Source organism: Malaclemys terrapin, chromosome 2 (genome assembly GCF_027887155.1).
Source record: "Malaclemys terrapin pileata isolate rMalTer1 chromosome 2, rMalTer1.hap1, whole genome shotgun sequence".
Taxonomy (NCBI): domain Eukaryota; kingdom Metazoa; phylum Chordata; order Testudines; family Emydidae; genus Malaclemys; species Malaclemys terrapin.
In genome coordinates this window covers 116,715,826-116,736,905 of record NC_071506.1, presented here as the reverse complement: position 1 = coordinate 116,736,905, position 21,080 = coordinate 116,715,826, and the positions used below count along the sequence as shown (strand labels likewise).

Genomic DNA, 21,080 nt, shown 5'->3' with positions numbered 1-21,080 from the left:
GAAAACAGAGTTAATAAGACACATGTACCTTTAGACATACTACTGATTATATAAAAACTAACAATATGTTTCATTCCAAAAACAATTGTTAACCAGTTAACTCTGGGAAACTTTCCCGGGAGAGTGCATCAGCCACTTTGTTAGAAGCTCCCGAAATGTGTTGTATTTCAAAATCAAAATCTTGGAGAGCTAAACTCCACCGAAGAAGTTTTTTGTTATTTCCCTTGGCGGTATGAAGCCACTGTAGCGCAGCATGGTCTGTTTGTAGTTGGAAACGCCGTCCCCAAACATATGGGCGTAGCTTTTCCAGCGCGTACACAATGGCATAGCATTCCTTTTCGCTGATTGACCAATGGCTTTCCCTCTCAGACAGTTTCTTACTGAGAAATACGACAGGATGGAATTCTTGATCCGGTCCTTCCTGCATTAAAACTGCTCCCACGCCTCGCTCGGACGCATCTGTGGTTACTTGGAACGGTTTGTCAAAGTCTGGGGCCCTTAGCACAGGGTCAGACATGAGTGTTGCCTTAAGCTGGTTAAAGGCCTTTTGACACTCATCAGTCCACTGAACTGCATTTGGCTGTTTCTTTCTGGTTAGGTCTGTCAGCGGGGCGGCGATTTGGCTGTAGTGGGGTACAAATCGCCTATAATATCCAGCCAAGCCTAAGAAGGATTGGACCTGTTTCTTAGACTTTGGAACCGGCCACTTTTGGATAGCATCCACTTTGGCCTGTATGGGATTTATAGTTCCTTGACCCACCTGGTGCCCCAGGTAAGTCACTCTGTTTTGGCCTATTTGACACTTTTTAGCCTTAACAGTTAGCCCTGCCTGCTGGATGCGCTCGAAAACTTTTTCCAGGTGCTCCATGTGCTCTGCCCATGAATCAGAAAAAATGGCCACATCGTCGAGGTAGGCAACTGCAGATTCTCCCAATCCTGCTAGGAGACCATCTACAAGTCTTTGGAAGGTGGCGGGTGCATTTCGCAACCCGAAAGGGAGTACATTGAATTCATACATCCCTGCCTGGGTGACGAAGGCTGACCTTTCCTTAGCGGGTTCATCTAGTGGTACTTGCCAGTACCCCTTGGTTAAGTCCAAAGTAGAGATGAATTGGGCATGTCCCAATTTCTCCAATAGCTCATCTGTGCGTGGCATTGGATAGTTGTCAGGACGAGTTACAGCATTTAGCTTACGGTAGTCCACGCAAAAGCGTATTTCCCCATCTGGTTTGGGAACTAGAACCACTGGAGATGCCCATGCACTCTTAGAGGGGCGGATTATACCCATCTGTAGCATGTCCTGGATCTCCCTTTGTATAGCAGCTTTGGCATGAGGTGACTCCCGGTAGGGTGGGGTTCTAATAGGGTGAGCATTACCTGTGTCAATGGAGTGGTATGCCCGTTCGGTCCATCCTGGAGTGGCTGAGAAAATTGGTGCAAAGCTTGTGCACAGCTCCTTGATCTGCTGTCGCTGCAGACGTCCAAGGGTCATGGAGAGGTTCACCTCTTCCACGCCACCATCCTTTTTTCCTTCGTAGTAGACACCTTCAGGCCACTCCGCGTCATCTGTTTCCTGGGCAGTAAACTGGCAAACGTTTAATTCTCTGGAATAAAAGGGCTTAAGAGAATTAACATGGTATACCTTAGGCTTTATGTTGGAGGTGGGGGAGGCTATGAGATAGTTAACAGCTCCTAGGCGCTCCTGGACCGTGAATGGTCCTTCCCACGATGCTTCCATTTTATGGGCCTGGATTGCCTTTAAGACCATGACTTGGTCTCCTACTTTGAAGGACCGTTCTCTGGAATGCTTATCATACCAGGCCTTTTGCTCTTCCTGAGCATCCTTTAGGTTTTCTTTAGCAAGGGCCAAAGAATGTCGGAGGGTGTTTTGTAGGTTGCTTACAAAGTCTAGAATGTTTGTTCCTGGAGAAGGCGTAAACCCCTCCCATTGCTGCTTCACCAACTGTAATGGCCCCTTAACCTCACGGCCATACACAAGTTCAAATGGTGAAAACCCTAAACTGGGATGTGGTACAGCCCTGTAGGCAAAAAGCAACTGCTGCAACACGAGGTCCCAATCATTGGAGTGTTCATTTACAAATTTACGTATCATGGCCCCCAAAGTTCCATTAAACCTCTCCACCAGGCCATTGGTTTCATGGTGGTAAGGGGTGGCAACCAAGTGATTCACCCCATGAGCTTCCCACAGGTTTTCCATGGTTCCTGCCAGGAAGTTAGTTCCCGAATCTGTAAGGATGTCGGAGGGCCAACCTACCCTGGCAAAAATGTCTGTTAATGCCTGGCACACACTTTTAGCCCTGGTGTTGCTTAAGGGTACTGCTTCCGGCCATCGGGTAGCAAAATCCATGAAAGTCAGTACGTACTGCTTTCCTCTGGGTGTCTTCTTTGGGAAAGGACCCAGAATATCCACAGCTACGCGCTGAAATGGGACCTCAATTATGGGTAGTGGCTGGAGAGGGGCTTTAACCTGGTCTTGGGGTTTTCCCACTCGTTGGCACACCTCACAAGACCGGACATAATTAGCAACGTCCTTGCCCATTCCCTCCCAGTGGAAGGACTTCCCCAACCGGTCCTTGGTTCTGTTCACCCCAGAATGGCCACTGGGATGATCATGGGCTAAGCTCAAGAGCTTTACCCGATACTTAGTGGGAACTACCAACTGTCTTTGAGGATGCCAGTCTTCCTGGTGCCCACCAGAAAGAGTCTCCTTGTATAAAAGTCCTTGTTCTACAACAAACCGGGATCGGTTAGAAGAGCTGAGAGGCGGTGGGGTGCTCCGCGCCGCCGCCCAAGCTTTCTGAAGGCTGTCATCTGCTTCCTGCTCGGCCTGGAACTGTTCCCTTGATGCTGGAGACATCAGTTCCTCCTTGGACTGTGGACTGGGGCTTGGTCCCTCTGGAAGCGATGCAGGTGCTGGGGCTGTTTCCATTGACTGTGAACCGCTGTCCGCTGGTGCACTATGTGGTATCTCAGGCTCTGGCTGAGCCTCTTGGGTAGGCTTATCTGCTGCTTCTGCCAGTTCAGGCTCGCTGGTGCCCTCTGGCGTTGGAGTTGTAGACGGGTTTGCAAGCGCTGGACTCAGGGCTGGCAATGGTTCTGGTGCTGGTTGCGTTGCCAGTTCCGGTTCTGGGACTGGCTTTGGCTGGGTCTCTGGGATTGGATCCACTACGGCTGTTGCAGTCGTTGGCAGAGGATCCAGTTCCACCACCTTTGTCTGGGTCTCCGGTAACACAGACGGGGCCCTGGTGGACGGCTCAGGAACAGGGATGGGGGTGAAAGCTTGCTTAGCCTGGCTGCGGGTGACTATTCCCACCCTCTTGGCTACCTTCACATGGTTGGCCAAATCTTCCCCCAGCAGCATGGGAATGGGATAATTGTCATAGACTGCAAAAGTCCACATTCCTGACCAGCCCTTGTACTGGACATGCAACGTGGCTGTAGGCAAGGTTACAGATTGTGACACGAAGGGTTGAATTGTCACTGTAGCCTCTGGGTTGATGAGTTTGGGGTCCACTAGGGATTGGTGGATAGTTGACACTTGAGCCCCAGTGTCCCTCCAGGCGGTAACCTTCTTTCCGCCCACTCTCAAGGTTTCCCTTCGCTCCGAGGGTATGAGAGAGGCATCTGGGTTTGGGGATCTTTGGTGTGATTGGGGTGTAATGAACTGTAATCGGTTAGGGTTCTTGGGGCAGTGAGCCTTTATATGTCCCAGTTCATTACATTTAAAACATCGCCCTGCTAAGGTATCACCGGGGCGATGTTGGTTGGTGGAGACTGGTGTGGTGGGGTGAGAAGGCGTCTGGGGTTTCCCTTGAGATGTGGGTGGGGCCTTGGGTTGTCCCCGGTGGTAAGGTTTTGTTTCGGCTTGCCCCTTCTGATATTCGCTCCAACTGCTACTAGTTTTTTTCTTTTCTGCCACCTCCACCCATTGGGCTCCAATCTCCCCCGCCTCAGTTACAGTTTTGGGCTTCCTATCTAGGATGTACCTTTCTATTTCCTCAGGAACACCCTCTAAAAACTGCTCCATTTTTACTAGGGAAAGCAGATCTTCCAGAGATTTAACATTTGCTCCTGATACCCAGGCATCACAATTTTTGTCAATGTGGTAGGCATGACGGGTAAATGACACATCCGGTTTCCACTTTAGGGCTCTGAACCGCCGACGGGCATGCTCGGGTGTTAGCCCCATTCTGAGTCTGGCCTTGTTTTTAAAAAGTTCATAACTGTTCATGTGTTCCTTAGGCATTTCAGCCGCCACCTCTGCTAAGGGTCCACTGAGCTGCGGCCTCAGCTCTACCATGTACTGGTCTGCAGTGATGCTGTATCCAAGGCAGGCCCTTTCAAAATTTTCTAAGAAGGCCTCAGTATCATCGCCTGCCTTGTAGGTGGGGAATCTTCTGGGATGGGAAGTGGTACCTGGAGGGGGGTTGTTAGCATTGGCTGGTGCATCCTGCTTAGCCTTTGCTACTTCCAGTTCATGCTTCCTTTCTTTTTCTCTCTCCTCCATCTCTTTTTCTTTCATCTTCATCTCTTTTTCTTTCAGCTCCATCTCTCTCTTGTGGGCCTCCTCTTTGGCTTTTTCTTCTCTTTCTCTCTGCTCTGTCTCGAGTTTTGTTAATTGAAGCAGTCTCTGATGTTTTCTTTCATTTTCTTCTGCTTCTAGTTTGGCCAGTTCTATTTTGTTAGCTACTTCTTTGGTAGTCATTTTCCTGTTTTCTTGTGCTGGGTAACCCCCTTTGCAGTTGACAAACTGGGAAGCTCTCAGCTCTGGCTGCTGCAGAGTTAACAGTAACTTTCTAACTAGCTACTCCCGAGGATGTAAAAAGAAAAAAAAAACAATTCAGCTTGTAAATACCTTTTACCAGTCATTTGCTAATTGAACCCTTCTCTTAACAAAGGACCTGTAAAAAAAACTTAACACCTCTGCCTTCAGGCAAGGAGAGATAAGATATGCATCTATCTACTTCCAGCTCGGCTTTCCAAGCAGCTAGAAGGAAAAAAAAATCTCACTGGCTTTTGGGTTTAAAATGATCCCACCGCTATTCACCATGTCAGGACTGAGATCCCTACTTTGAACTTTAGGGTACAAATGTAGGGGCCTGCATAAAAACTTCTAAGCTTAATTACCAGCTTAGCTCTGGTTCGGCTGCCACCATTTTCAATGGATTCCCTCCCTGGGAAACCTTGAAAAACCTTCACCAAATCCCTGGTGAAAACAAATCCAACCCCTTGGATTTAAAACAAGGGGAAATTAACCATTCCCCTCCTTCCTCCCACCAACTCCTGGTGAATCAAGATCCAAAACCCCTTTGGATCTAAAACAAGGAAAAAAATCAATCAGGTTCTTAAAAAGAAGGTTTTTAATTAAAGAAAAAGGTAAAAATCATCTCTGTAAAATCAGTATGGAAATCAACCTTACAGGGTAATCAAACTTAAAGAGCTCAGAGGACTCCCCTCTAGTCTCAGGTTCAAAGTACAGCAAACAAAGAGAAACACTCTAGTAAAAGGTACATTTACAAGTTGAGAAAACAAAGGAAAACTAACACGCCTTGCCTGGCTATTTACTTACAAGTTTGAAATAGGAGAGGCTTGTTTAGAAAGATGTGGAGAACCTGGATTGATGTCTGGTCCCTCTCATTCCCGGAGAACGAACACACTCCCAAACAAAGAACACAAACAAAAACCTTCCCCCCCCAAGATTTGAAAGTATCTTGTCCCCTTATTGGTCCTTTAGGTCAGATGCCAGCCAGGTTACCTGAGCTTCTTAACCCTTTACAGGGAAAAGGATTTTGGAGTCTCTGGCCAGGAGGGATTTATAGTACTGTACACAGGACAGCTATTACCCTTCCCTTTATAGTTATGACAGTCTGTATCAGCAAAAAAGAGTGAGGAGTACTTGTGGCACCTTAGAGACTACCAAATTGATTTGGGCATAAGCTTTTGTGGGCTAAAACCCACTTCATCAGATGTCTTGGTAATTAACACAGTCATCTGTAGTGGGTTCCAAATAACTTAGCAGCAGCCTTAGCTTTCAGTTTCCTTTATTTTTTCAGTTTGAGTTTAAAAAAAAAAAAGTCACTTGGTGACATTTGTGTCTTTGTGTCTGCCGTTTATATGATATAAAAATTGGTGTAACCAAACTTGCAAAATCCAACCTTTTTAGTGTGACATATATGCAAAGACTGCTTCTTATCTTGTCTGCTTTCAAAGAACCTGAATTTGTACTTCACTCTGTACCCGAGAACATCCTAAGAAGGATAGAGCAGGGTATTTATAGTTCTGACTCTATGGATCAGGGGTAATCAGTTATTTTTTGCCAGGTCCAAATTTCTTGGTCAAGGTATTGTCAAGGTCCAGACTCCAGAGAAAATAATACAAAAACAATAATAATGGTAATAAGTAAATAAAAAGATGTTGCGGTCCGTTCAAAAGTGTCTGGCGGTCCAGATTTGGCCCACGGTCCGCCTATTGACTATCCCTGCTATGGATTATTCTTTATAAAATGGATTAACCTCCCACTGCAATGTCTGGAAAGTGCAGTGTGAGCCAGTTGATAACACAGATAAAGCGCACAGGAATCCTGCTGAGGGACTCTGTATTCTAAGTAACATAAGGAGGTTCAGGTTAATTAAATAAATCAAAACAATGATTACGCTTCTTTTCTAATTCTTGTTATGTCTGCCTTCAAGAATCCAGGACTATGTGATGTTCCTCTTCTGCACTAATGGGGACAGTGCACCTCGGGCGGTAGCAATTGCCCTAATTACAGGAAGGCTCTCATGGGCTCCCTGCTGGAGTTTTCTTCCATGGATGGCAACAGGGATAGAAATCAGGAAACAGAATTCTATAACCAGCTTCCTGTGTGAACTGGGGCACATTTCTTAGGCCAAGGTTTTCAAAAAAGGAAGCTTAAATACACATTTAGGCAATTGCTTGATTGTTTAAAAGGACTGAGCTTCAGTGGGAGCTGTTGGGAACTTAGCACTGTTGAAAATCAGGCAGATGTCTATTTGTGGATTTTGGAGTCTAACTTTAGGCTCCGTTTTTTTAAAAACTTACTCTAATACCTTTCTGTCTCAATTTACGCTACTGTAAATAATGAGGATAAGAATATTCACCTTCTTGACAGGGGTCTTGTGTCATGAACATCTGCAAAGATCTGATATATCCTCACATACATAGTGCTATATAAGTACAAAGAATTATTAATTATTATTTAACTGCTACAATAACAGAACCTTGCTTATCTTGGAGTAACAGCTTTCTCCAGGTGCAAAAGCCTCTGCTGATCTAAGAGCTGTCTGGGTAGAGGTGTTGTTATTAACACTGGTGGTGTCCTAAATCCCTTTGTTCTGTAAACAGTTGGTCTGAACTGATCTTACTCTCACCTTGAAAGTGACTGTTTTGATCCTCCCAAATGCTGGTGACAGTGTTAACTCTGTACTGGCCTCACCTATCAGCCCAACTAAAATGCTTTGGATCGTAAACCAATTTTTGTATGTATTATACAGCATAATTGAATAAAATATTAAGTGTTTAACCTATAAGCACAATAGAGGAGTAATGTAAGGGAAGGCAACATACACTTCTGCTAACTGTGTCTTCAAAGTCTAACTACAGCCAGAGAACCATGTGAGCAAGACTTCCTGGTCACAAGCCTTGCTTACTTTTGAACTCGGTCATGCTTCCTCGATCACATTTGCCACTGACTTTGATGGGATGAGGATCAGGCTTTAGTTCCATCATTGGACAATTACTTGCAGACTTTTTTCCTTTCATGCTTCTTTAGCGTCTTCCTTGGGAAAGAGTTGGGCATTGTATTAGCAATTTGTCATGTGCCACTCTTAAGCCCTTGGATTTTTATCTTTGTTTATTGCAGCTGGTGCTGAGGAGAAAATTGGCTGGGCATTTGGCCTGGGATTAGAGAGGCTGGCCATGATCCTCTATGATATCCCTGACATCCGCCTGTTCTGGAGTGAAGACGAACGCTTCCTGAAGCAGTTTAGTGTGCCTCACATTGACCAAAAAGTGCATTTTCAGGTAAGATAGATATATATATAATTTTCTGTCTGTAGGAGGGATTGGTCAGTACCAAAGGAGAAGGGATGTTATATCAATGATGGAACATTTTTATTGAGCTCTGGATATTCAGAAAATCATCTCTGTTCAGGACACCACTGAAGCACATACTTACGTGTTTTTCCAGGGTCGGAATGGATTCAAGAACATGCTTAAGTGATTTCCTGAAGGAGGGTTGTAATTCTGTGTTGCTTTGAATGGAAGCTGCCTCTAAAAATACTGTAATAAATTCCCAAATCCTTGCTTGGTGTTACAGCCATGCTATGTACATTCAAGTCACTGGTAGTTGCTTGGCCAACCCTCCACAAAACAGTTTGGAAATGTGACCTGCTATCTTCAATGTGTATGTGGGTATAGCTTTTAATGATACTTAACAAGCACAAGTTTCCTTTGCCCCAATGTATCAGCAGCATTTTCCTCCAGCCTCTTCTGTGGGTGAGTTGCAAGCTGGGGTTTCAGCAGCACTTTTGTAGTAACTCTGCCATCAAAACCATCCTAACGTTTCTGTAGCTGGAAGACTGCCACACTCATTGCAGTAATACAGCAGCTGAACATGAATTGATTGAAAGGCACTGCTACATTCAGAATATACTTTACCATCAGCATGGGGAAGGTCAAGTCAACTGGCATCATGCTCCAGTGGAAGGGGTTACTGAAAAGCTAGACTAGCTACTGAAATTTTACCGGGTGTCTCTGTAGGAGAAATTAGATAATAATTGTTGCAGTACTATGTCAAGGTGGGAAAGGTGGACTTTAAACACTAGTGTCTTTACTATTCCTCTCACTTAATTTGGGAACCAACGTGGGTTTTTTTGTTGTTTGAAAGTAAATATAATATTAAAAGATAAATTACAATAAATCTGAATCAGCTGTTGAAACAGCTCTCACATTTGTACAATCACCTAGCAATGAAGATGCATTGGCATATAAGATTGGGGAAAGGCCACCACAATTCTCCTCTGAAATACTGTAAAAAGAACCTACACAAGAGCAAACCTAAATATTCCAGTGTGTTCACAAAGATCAAACTCCAGCTGGAGGTTTGAAATACCCAGACATCCATTCAAATACAGTACGCATACTTACAACTCCAACTTTCCAGGAAGGAGGAGCTAGTCAAAGCAAACCATGAAAATGACGGACAGAACTCAGTCAAAGCTGAAAAGCCTAGTGAAAAAAACAACTTTTTTTTCTTTTCTCTAAATGTTATTGTGGATGTGAAGCTCCAGGTGATGAAATTTATCTTATCTAATCTAATCTATTTTAGAATTTTACACTATCACCCATCACTTGTATCTGAGCACCTTCCATGTCTAATCATTAGTAGGGTTACCATATTTTGTGCCTCCAAAAGGAGGACACTCCACGGGGCTCTGGCCCCGCCCCCAGCCCCGCCCCCTCCCCCACCCTAACTCCGCCCCCTCCCCAAAGTCTCCGCCCCCTCCCCTGCTTCCCGCGAACATTTAATTCGCGGGAAGCCTGAGCAGGTAAGGGGGGGTGTGGGGGGAGGAGGTGCGGCCCAGGCTGGCCCCCCTGGCGGCTCCAGCCTGGGTCGGCTCGGGCCCTGGGGTGCCGGCCCTGGCCCCCGGCCGACCACCCCCGGCCCACCCAGCACTGCCGGCCGGCCCCCAGCGGCCCGGCGCACCCCCCGGCCCCGCGACCCCGGATCGGCTCCCGGACCGGCCCCCCGGCTCAGCGCACCCCCCCGGCTCCCGGCCCTGGCGGCCCCGCGCACCCCCCCCGGCGGCCCGGCCCCGGCGGCCCCGCGCACCCCCCCGGCTCCCGGCCCCGGCGGCCCCGCGCACCCCCCCGGCGGCCCGGCCCCGGTGGCCCCGCGCACCCCCCCGGCCCCGCGCACCCCCCCGGCTCCCGGCCCCGGCGGCCCCGCGCACCCCCCCGGCCCCGCGGCCCCGCGCACCCCCCGGCGGCCCCGCGCACCCCCCCGGCCCCGCGCACCCCCCCCCGGCGGCCCAGCTCCCGGCCCGACCCCCCGGCTCCCGGCCCCGCGTCCCAGCGTACCCCCCCGGCGGCCCGACCCCGCGGCCCAGCTCACCCCCCCGGCGGCCCGACCCCGCGGCCCCGGCCCGGCCCCGCGACCCCGGCCCAGCCCTCCCTCCCGATTTTCCCGGACATGCCCGGCTTTTGGGGATTTCCCCCCGGACGGGGATTTGAGCCCCCAAAAGCCGGACATGTCCGGGAAAATCCGGACGTATGGTAACCCTAAATTCATTAGGAATAGGAAGGCCCTGTTGGACTTCATGAATCTTTGGTACCCCTCCCTTCACAGGGTCAAAACTCTGCTTGAGGTAGGGTTTTCCTTTGGAGAGGGCAGTTACTAGGAGTTTAGGAATAAAAGGAGTGTTTGAATTGAGTGTGTCACATATGGCTGAAAAGCTTCTCAAAGAGGAAGGCCTTGCAATGTTTCCTAAAGATAGTTAGACTTTGGATTTGCCTGATTTCTTCTGGTAGCTTGTCACATAGCATTCAGTTTAATTCAGATCAGCATCATGCTTATACAGAAGTTAGAATGATAAAATAATGTTTATTGAGAGTTTTGAATTTCATTACAAGTGTTTTACTTTCCTTGACCAGTTTTAACTGCAGCTCTTCTTGTACCATCATTAAATGAAGCTCTTCAAAACATAAAACATAACACTTCTGTGATGCTCAGACTATTCCTTCAAATTTCTCTATGCCAGCACCAAAAAAAAAAAAAAAAAAAGGTTTCTCTCCTCTGGAGATAGATGAAAATGGTCCCTATAGTAACAGTCAAAAGTTGTTCTCCATGTGAAATCATAGAAATTAGGGATCTGACAGGAATTTGCCTGTATTAGGCAAAATTCTGTCCATTTTAAAATACTCCAGTGCTAGGCCGTCTTCCACATCCACTGGCAGACTATTTCACAGTCCAACAGAGTTTAGTACAAACATTTTCCTGCTAGCTTGTGACATTTTTTCTTTGCTCAGTTTCATGCCATTGCTCCCAGTTTTACCACCATGCACCACCTTAAACAATTTTCTCCTCATCTTAGTGCTCTTCTAATACTTGTAGATTGTTATAGTTCTCTAAGTCAGCAGATAGCCAGCCTAGAATAACAAAAAATGCATATTTAGTTCTGCCTCTATAAGTGAATCCTCAGACATTCAGTGATTTCTTCTGGGGCAAAACCATGGTAATTTGGCTATCTTAATTGTGTGAATTTCCATACTTTAAAATGTTTGCATTGTTAACTGAATTCCTTAGGCTTCTAATTTCTTGAGTGATTCTAATATATCTGAAAGATAATAAGCAAGCCAACCAAGGACAGAAACCTTAACTTCACCTTGATAGAGTATTTTATGTCAGAATTTCCTTATTTTTTTAAAGTCCTAACTTGGGACGGTGGAGGGGAGAGGGCGTAGAAAGAGGAATTCCTCCCTTCCTGATGTCTGCAATTGGGAAGCCTTATTAATGTACACATTCAAAGACCTTGCAACCCTTAGGAGGCACCTAGGAGAAGTCTCTACCAGGGTAAGTGTCCCCACTGGCTGGAGTGCATCATGAGGCCTCAATCTCTATAGGCCTTTGGAGGCTTGTGAGACCACAAGGAAACTAGCAGCCCTCCACCCCCACTCAAGCCTTTTTTCAGGGGCCTTCCTAACCCTCAGCTCCCACAAGCCCTAGAGAAGGCTCAGCAGGAGGCCCCCTAGCCTCCATGTATTGTTAGTTTTAAAAGGTTAGTTGGGCTTCCCGCACCTTTCCTACTGCAAGCCTTAGGAGGCTCACCAGACACTGAACTTCCCTATGGGCCCAGGTGTGCCTGTTTAGTCTTAGGCCTGGTCTACACTATGAGTTTAATTCGAATTTAGCAGTGTTAAATCGAATTAACCCTGCACCCGTCCACACAACGAAGCCATTTATTTCAAAATAAAGGGCTCTTAAAATCGATTTCTGTACTCCTCCCCGACGAGCGGAGTAGCGCCAAAAACGATATTGTCATTTCGAATTAGGGTTAGTGTGGCCGCAATTCGATGGTATTGGCCTCCGGGAGCTATCCCACAGTGCACCATTGTGACCGCTCTGGACAGCGATCTGAACTCGGATGCACTGGCCAGGTAGACAGGAAAAGCCCCGCGAACATTTGAATTTCATTTCCTGTTTGCCCAGCACAGGAGAGCATAGGTGACCACAGAGAGCTCATCAGCACAGATAACCATGCAGGCCGATAACCGAAAAAGAGCACCAGCATGGACTGTACAGGAGGTACTGGATCTGATCGCTATATGGGGAGAGGATTCAGTGCTAGCAGAACTTAGTTCGAAAAGACGAAATGCCAAAACTTTTGAAAAAATCTCCAAGGGCACGATGGAGAGAGGCCACAATAGGGACTCAGAGCAGTGCTGGACACTGAGAAATTTTATTTTAAAAATTACTAAAAATATTTGTCTTAGAGAAGCAAGAAATGATAGGCCAGCTGTTACTAATTGTTTCTCTTGCTGCCAACACGGAGGTTTGGCTCCCACCACTGCTTTAGTCAAAGGGGTTCTTTAACGTTTCTTAGGGGACACCACACCATGATTAAGAGCAAGCAAAAACATCACAATTATTAGCCAGTGTTATTTTATTATTAAAGAAAGGAAAAGAGGACGTCAAACAACACGAGTGACTGAACACAAATGATAATCTGGTTACTTCCATTACAATCTCTTCTGTATGTTTCTCTGTGGAGAGCTTTTAACAGAGAGTATGCCCCACAGAGCGAACACCTCTGAGGAGTGCTTTCCCTTTGGTAAATTAAGATCAAAGTATATTGTTTCCCAAAATTATCGTGACTCCAGTTTTAGTGTCCGATTAGATACTTAAAGGTTGTTTTATGACTGGGTAAAAGAATTTAAGGGCTGGTGGGTCCTGTCTAGTTAATAATAATAAATAAGTTTATAAATGGGCAAAATAAGTAATTTTAACTAAATCCTATGAAATTGAAGGAAATATTTTAAGTCAGTTACTTAGAGAAGCCATATAAGGAGCTGGCTTCGAGACAGGCCAGTTACAAATATTAAGAATCTTAAATCCAATTAAATCCCACTATTTCTCTGTTTACCAGCATTTAGCCTGTCTCGTCTCCAGGAATATATGGTCTAATCCAATGGCTCTCCACCTTTCCAGACTACTGTACCCCTTTCAGGAGTCTGATTTGTCTTGTGTACCCCAAGTTTCACGTCTCTTAAAAACTACTTGCTTACAAAATCACACATAAAAATACAAAAGTGTTACAGCATACTATGACTGAAACATTGCTTACTTTCTCATTTTTACCATATACTTATAAAATAAATCAATTGGAAATAAATACTGTATTTACATTTCAGTGTATAGTACATAGAGCTGTATAAACAAGTCATTGTATGAAATTTTAGTTTGTACTGACTTTGCTACTGCTTTTTACGTTGCCTGTTGTAAAACTAGGCAAATATATAGATGAGTTGATGTACCCCTTGGAAGACCTCTGCGTACCCCCAGGGGTAGGTGTGCCCATGGTTGAGAACCATTGCTCTAATCACTTGGTGATTAACAAGAGACACTGTTAGTCTTTTAAGTTATAATAGCAATTTCATATTCCAATAAAATCATTGCAAGAATTTTAAATCTAGTGTCTTGGCAAGTGTCTTAGTTAACTTCCTCTCACCAATCCATGTTGAAGTGTTGGGAAGCTATTCCTTGAGTTGGTTTCTTGAGTCTTTTCTGTTTTTCTTATCTGTCTGTATCAGCTTGCTTGCAGAGATGAACAGGATGTGATGAGTTGTAGAGTTCTTGTTGAAGCTGGGTAGCAGAGGGTATGTGTACAGGGGGTGTTCACTTCTGAGGGTTTTTTTATACTCTTTCCTTCCTACTTCCATGAAAGTAAGAAAACACACCTGTTGTTTCAGTCTTACGTAGATTTAAAGTTAGTTGCTGTCCTCCTTTCACTGCTTCATGCCTTCAGAGTTGGCTTGAGTGACACCTTCATCTCCTGAATGTGCCGTCTGAATAACGAATAACAACATTTTTTTAACTTGCCTTTGTTCTTCTTCTGTCAGAAAAGCATCAAATGACTTTTAAAGTTAGTTTTAACTCTTTCTTTTTATTCAGTCAATTTTCAAAGATATTCCTTTAGTTCCATCAGAGTTTAATTGAAGTTGAAATTCTGTTTCAAATGAGTCCAAACACTCCAGTTCTCTCTGTTAAGGTCAGCTTTCAAAGTAGACTTTTAAAATTAAATTCTTAAAGTGTTATCAGAGAAGGTAGTATTGTCTTTTCTTTTTACTAGTTTTTGGAGAGGTTCTTCTTCACAAGTTTGATGAGGGATTGCTAAAGGATTATCAGGTAACTAGTTTCCCAATTAATATACATATTTCTGTACTTAAATGGCTTCTTATATTAGTAACCAGTTATGACATCAAATGATCTTGCTATATTTGTACATGAAGTATGTCACTATTTACATAGCAATGGTATTAGGAGCTTTGCATTTAATTAATGTATTTGCAAGTATGCATTTCAGAAAGGTGTTTGCCATTTCAACATTTAAGAAATAAACAAAAGGTTTTAAACACTTCCAATGACACATATTTATCCTAGAGGCTTTTTCTGAATTCGTTTTTAGAGTAATTATAAAATTTATTTTAATGATGATATTTCTAGACTTCTTTGTATGGGCTTACTTATATTTATTACTTTGATAACACACCCTACATTTTCTAGCCCATAATCAGGTATCTTCCTAAAACATGAATTTTTTATATGGTTTGTCTTCTTGAAATAAGTATTACCTTTGTATCAAGCCAATATTTATAAACAGGAGACTTGTTCCATTCTTTGATAACTCTGATTTGTTTGTTTGCTTTTTTTGACTAAATAGGTTCTAGATTTATAATTTACTGTTCGCAGTCTGATTACAATTTGTAATTGCAGACTCATATCTACATTCATACAAAGCACAATAATTAACATGTATATAAATCTTTCAAAACATAATATAAAAGAAAATAGCATAGAATGTTAAAGCAAAATAGAAGTTATAAAACTGCATCCCAGAGTTGGTGTAAACACACTTGGAGGTAATAAACATTTTATGGCTATAAAGACATGTTTATCTTCCCTGATATTTGCTTGCCCTTGGGAGATAAGGTAGATGATAACGATACATATATCATAAACTTCAGTAAAGGCACAGGCAAGTTTAGTGACTTAATATTTTAAAAAACATAATTACTTTTATTTCTTAATAATTATTTATTAGGCTAGTTGGCAGCTTCCCTAGCCCTTGCCCCTTGGGCCTTTGGTTCTCCCAGCCTTATGGTGCTCCTCCCTCCCCGCCTTAGGGCCCTCAGCTCCAAATGATCCAAAATAGGCTCAGCAGGCTTCTCACTGACAAACCGGAATAGGCTTGTTGGCAGGGTAATAAAGTAAAATTTGGTTTTTGGCTACACTTTGTGGGGTTGCTGCTGGATGTCTTTTCAGGGGTCCCTAGCCTATGAGATAAGCACCCTTTTAATTTTTACAAAGCCAACTAAATAATTTAAGAAGGAGTTTGTTAAGGGACTAAAACTCCTTTTAGGAATTCTGGTGACTTGGGATGGTCTCTGAGGAGTCTCGTGAGCGGTCAGGATGTGACTCTGAAAGCTCGCTGTGAGGTTCTTCTTCGAGTAGCTGTGGTTGCTCTGCATCAGGATGTGCACGTGCCCATGCACTCTTGATTGGATATTTTCATCAGCAGTGTCTGTGCCCTTGACATCCTGGTTCTCCAGTACAAAGGTATACAGGAAGGGGGTCGACCCACCACCACACCCGTTCCTTCTCAACCACCTGCAGCTTGAGATGGATCATTGTGGTGCCTATTAGCTAGCTACACAGCTTGCTACCTTTCTTGCTTAATCCTTTCTTTTCAAATTTCTTTTATTTTCTGTTATTAAGAACACCTTCCCTTCTTCATTTGTGCATTCTGAGCCTTTATTTTTTCCCTTAGTCCTTGATCTGCAGCCTTGAGTATGGGTTATGCCCAAGACTTGGACTCCAAACTCTGCCAGACCTGCCATAAGTCTTTTCCCCACAGCAGTGGTCATTCAAGCTGCCTTTGCTGCCTGAGATAGATTCACTGTCCCTCCAAATGTATGATAGGCTCAGGATTTAAAAGCAGCTCTAAGAAATTGAGGGATAGATAATAAAACAGAAAATATCATGCCACTATATAAATCCATGGTATGCCCACAACTTGAATACTGCATGCAGTTCTGGTCACCCCATCTCAAAAAGAAATACTAGAATTGGAAAAGGTACAGAGAAGGGCAGTGAAAAGGATTAGGGGTATGGAATAGCTTTCAAACAAGGAGAGCTTAAAAAGACTAGGGCCATTCATCTTAGAAAGAGACAACTATGATAGTGGGCTACACAATCATGAATGATATGGAGAAAATGAATAAGGAAGTGTTATTTACCCCTTCACATCACACAAGAACTAGGGGTTCTCGCTGTGGGATGTTGTGAAGGCTAAAAGTATAACTGGGTTAAAAAGAGAATTAGATAACTTCATGGAGCCTAGATCCATCAATTCTATTAGCCGAGATGGTCAGGGATACAACTCTGCTCCCGGCGTCCCTAAACCTCCAACTGCCAGAAACTGGGACTGAACGACAGGGGATAGGTCACTTGAAATTGCCCTGTTCTGTTTATTCCCTCTGAAGCATCTGGCATCAGCCACTGTCAGAGACAGGAGACTGGGCTAGATGGACCATTGGTCTGACCCAGTATAGCTGTTCTAAAATTCCTGTTAATGGAGAACCCTCACAGACTTATGGGATCTGATTCACCCCTCTGTATCATGTATCTGGTTGCTCAGAGAGCTCCAGCGACCATCTCTGCTGCAACAGTAAGCAAAAATCCTGGGAGCCCTTCAGAACCATCCAGACTCTCAGGGAAGAGAAGACCCCATTCTCCGGAACAGGATAAAAGAAGAGGAAAGTCACAACCTCAGTCTATGTTTCAGGAGACCTTGTGTCCTGATTTGGGTACCACTAAGCCTCTCTTCCCTTCCAGTATAGAGACCACAGCATTGGCTAAGAATACCATGCCACATACTGAGAAGCTGTCAGGTAAACAACCTAAAGCAGCACCAGACTCAGTGCCTTTGAAACATAAGGTCTCCAAAGCCAAGCTGAAATTGTTGTCAGCACTGTCATCTGTAGCCAGATGTGAAGGGCGCACCTTTTCATCAGAACATAAGAATGGCCATACTGCATCAGACCAATGGTCCAACTAACCCAGAATCCTGTCTCCTGCTCCAGCTTCTATGCTGCATCTATTCCCCACATTCACCCTTATTGGGATCGTCTCTCCCATTTCCTAACTTTCTGGGAGCTCATCACATGGGATAGATGGATCTTGGAGGTGATTTCTACAGGCTATTCCATCCATTGCAGCTTCTTCCCCCCGCCCGTCTCTCTTCAGGAAGCCTTCTCGTCAGGATTTTTTGAGACAGGATGTACAGTGGGGGTGATACAACCTGTTTCACTATACTTAGTTGGGAAAGGGTTCTGTTCCCAGGACTTCCTGATCCAGAAGAAAAATATAGGGTGGGGACCAATTCTGGACCTTAGGGCTTTGAACACCCTTGTCTGCTGTCAGCCATTCAGAATAGTAATCCTAGCAGTGATGATTCCCTCTCTGGGTCCAGGAGATGGTTTGTTTCCCTCGACCTTCCGTATGCTTATTTTCATATTGCCATGCACCCCGGCACAGATGTTTGCTTGTTTTATGGTGGTCAGGGACCACTACCAATATCATGCCCTACCCTTCGGTCTCTCCACTTTCCCAAAGTCCTCTCAGCTGTTGCAGCCCATCTTCACCAGCTGGGAATAATTTGTCTTATCATACCTAGATGATCAGCACCTGAAAGGTCTCTCATTTCTTGAGGCACCGACTGCCACCAGCAAGGCCCTATTTCTATTCCACTCACTGGGCCTCCAGTTCAACACAGAAAAGTTTACCCTCAAACCCACTCAACAGACAGACGTCATTGGAGCCACGGTAGACTCCACCACCATCAGAGCATACCTGCCGAATGGCAACATTGCAACAGAGCTTGCAAACCACAGCAAGGGCTTGCCTGCAACTCTTAAAACATATATGGTAGCTTGTATGTTTGTGACACCATTAGCAAGACCACACTCTCGGTGTCTTCAAGCCTGACTGATAACTGTCTCTACTCCCAACAACCAGTCTATCCAAGCAAGTATCTGTACCTCAGAGGGGCCTTGATTCTCTAAATTGGAGGAAGGCTTCACAAAGGATGTGCATGGAAGTTCCATTCCTGCTGCCTACTCCCACAAGAACCAACAATACAGATGCCTCCTTGATTGCCTGGAGCGCACACTCCCAAAACTTAACAAATCAGGGCAAATGGACCCCTCCCTATCAACATATTAGAGCTCAGAGTGATTTGTTACATTTGCCAGCACTTCCTACCACACATCTGGGGCCACCCGATCAGAATAATGCTGGGCAATAGAGCAGCAATGTATTATATCAATCAACAAGGAGGAGTGAGATCTGAGTCCTTAAGCACCAAATCTGTGAAACTATGGAACTGGTGCGTTTCACACAGGATTCAGAGCTTAGCGGTTTATCTGATAGGACTACCAGGGCCGGCCCACAACATTTTGGCACCTGAGGCGGGGAGCTCAAATGGCACCCCCATGTCCCCTCACTTGGGCCAAAACTTTGAAAGGTCTCAATTCTGCCTTCTTCCTGTTCTACTCCTCTCATGGTACTGCTCTGCTACCTACCCCAATAAAGGAGAACTAACAACTTAAAATGCCTTGTTCAAAAATGTTAAGTAACACTTAACTTTCAAACACCTGAACAGCAAATGTAACATTTCTTGTCTGCATAGTAAACACTGGCATTTTTATCTGTTTGAATAATCAAAGCTTTCCGTGCCTTCTTGGTTGCAAAGATTTGAACTGCTTCCTACTGAAGGTCCACAGTCTGGGCCATGATCTGTTGAGATGGTTGCAAGGCCAACCAGCCTCTCCTGTGTCATTGTGGAGCGTAGATGTATTTTTATTAACTTCAGCTTGGAGAAGCTGCGTTCTCCATTGGCAACAGTTACAGGAAGCGTTAGAAGTATGCGCAGAGCAACAAAAGCATTTGGAAAGAGGGTGGTCATCTTATTTGTGTACATATATTCCAGAACAACCTTTGGAGTTGATCCTGCTGAAATGTATCTTGAAAGGGCTTTCAGTTCATCACCTAAATCACTCGCATCAATGTCGCGCATGTCATCATATGTCAACACTGTCTCTAGTGCCCTGCATTGCTGGTGTAGGTCTTCTTCAGGTATAGGGAGGAGTTTTGGAATATCATACAACATCCCAAATATACCGCTGTGTTCCTTGAGCTGCATGAAACGTTCTTCAACTGACTGTATTACACAATCTAGCACCTGGTTAAAGAATTCAACTTTGAATTGTTGTTTGGGGTCTCTTATGGGATTATCCCATGCCTCGTAATCAAAATGTCTTCTTCGGTGACTCTTGTATTCTTGAATGGGTGGGAAAATAGCTTCAGTGTGAAGTTCCTCTGCCAACTTCTGTGCACTCTTCAGAACATTTTGAAATCCCTCATCTGACCGGTAAGACTGTAGGTATGACTTTGCTTTGTCCAGTTTTTCCATTGCTCCAGATATATCAAGGTCAACACCTTGGAGTCTCTTGCTTACAACATTTATTTCAAACAGTATGTCATGGCACAACACTAAGCCACACAGAAATTTGAAGTTATGTATGTTTCTGGTGATTCCATTTCCCTGTGTCACTGTTCTCCCAAAAACAGTTCCTGTCATAATATTATCTTCCATAATGGCAACTATGGCATCATCTATCTTCCCAATTTGGTGTTTGATAGGCTTTATCGCCTCCACTGGACTTTCCCATCGTGTGGCACTCAGTGGTTTCAGTGTCAGAGGGGATGTTCCCAGATGTTGCTTCAAAATTTGCCATCGATGAGTTGATGCAGAGAAAAATACATACACCTCTACCCCGATATAACGCTGTCCTCGGGAGCCAAAAAATCTTACCACGTTATAGGTGAAACCACGTTATATCGAACTTGCTTTGATCTGCCGGAGTGCGCAGCCCCGCCCCCCCGGAGCACTGCTTTACTGCGTTATACCCGAATTCATGTTATATCGGGTCGCGTTATATTGGGGTAGAGGTGTAGATGCTTTGAATTACATTAAAAAATTCAGCAGCCTCACTAGAAGCTGATGCTGCATCACTGACCACCAAGTTCAATGAATGAGAACTGCATGGGACAAAAAAAGCTTGAGGGTTTAACTCTCGGATCCGTGTCTGCACTCCTCTGTTCTTTCCTTTCATGTCGGCACCATTATCGTAGCCCTGACCTCTCACATCAGTTATCGCAATTCCTGTATCTTCCAGCTTTTTAAGAAGCACATTTGTCATACTAGCTCCTGTAGTATCATCAATGTCAGTAAATTCTAGAAAATGCTCTCTGACAGTCACCATTGCAGGGACATTTTCACTAGGTTCTGTTGTTGTTGATACAAAACGCACCATTAAAGTCGTTTGTTCTGTATGGCTGATGTCAGGTGTGCAGTCCAGAATAACAGGCTTCAGATCTGCCACAATCTTCTGTTTGACTTTTGTTGCCAGTAACTGTATGATCTCATTTTGAATTGTTTTTCAAAGGTAGTGGTGTGTGTACATTTCTTGGGTGGTGACTCTTCTTAGATGCTCTTCAAGTACAGCATCAAACTCAGCCAGCAGCTCCACAATTTTAAGGAAGTTTCCATTGTTTGGCATATACAGCTGATCTGAAGTCCCAGTGCTAGGTTTTGGGTAGCAAGCATTCTCACAATGGCAATGAGCCTTTTCAGAACATTTTGCCAGTAAAGAGACTCTGATGCAATCTTCTCTTGATGCTGATTATCTATGATGGCCTT

General features: G+C 44.6%; 1 protein-coding gene across 6 annotated transcripts in view; it reads left to right on the top strand.

Annotated features, from left to right (window-relative positions):
* Nucleotides 1-21,080, top strand: part of FARS2 (phenylalanyl-tRNA synthetase 2, mitochondrial) — a 398,911-nt gene that overhangs the window by 228,346 nt on the left and 149,485 nt on the right. For all 6 annotated transcript variants that reach the window (XM_054018529.1, XM_054018530.1, XM_054018532.1 and 3 more), the window contains one exon: nucleotides 7,901-8,061. In XM_054018529.1, the coding sequence (XP_053874504.1) occupies nucleotides 7,901-8,061 (161 nt within the window). The remainder of the gene's footprint in view (nucleotides 1-7,900; nucleotides 8,062-21,080) is intronic.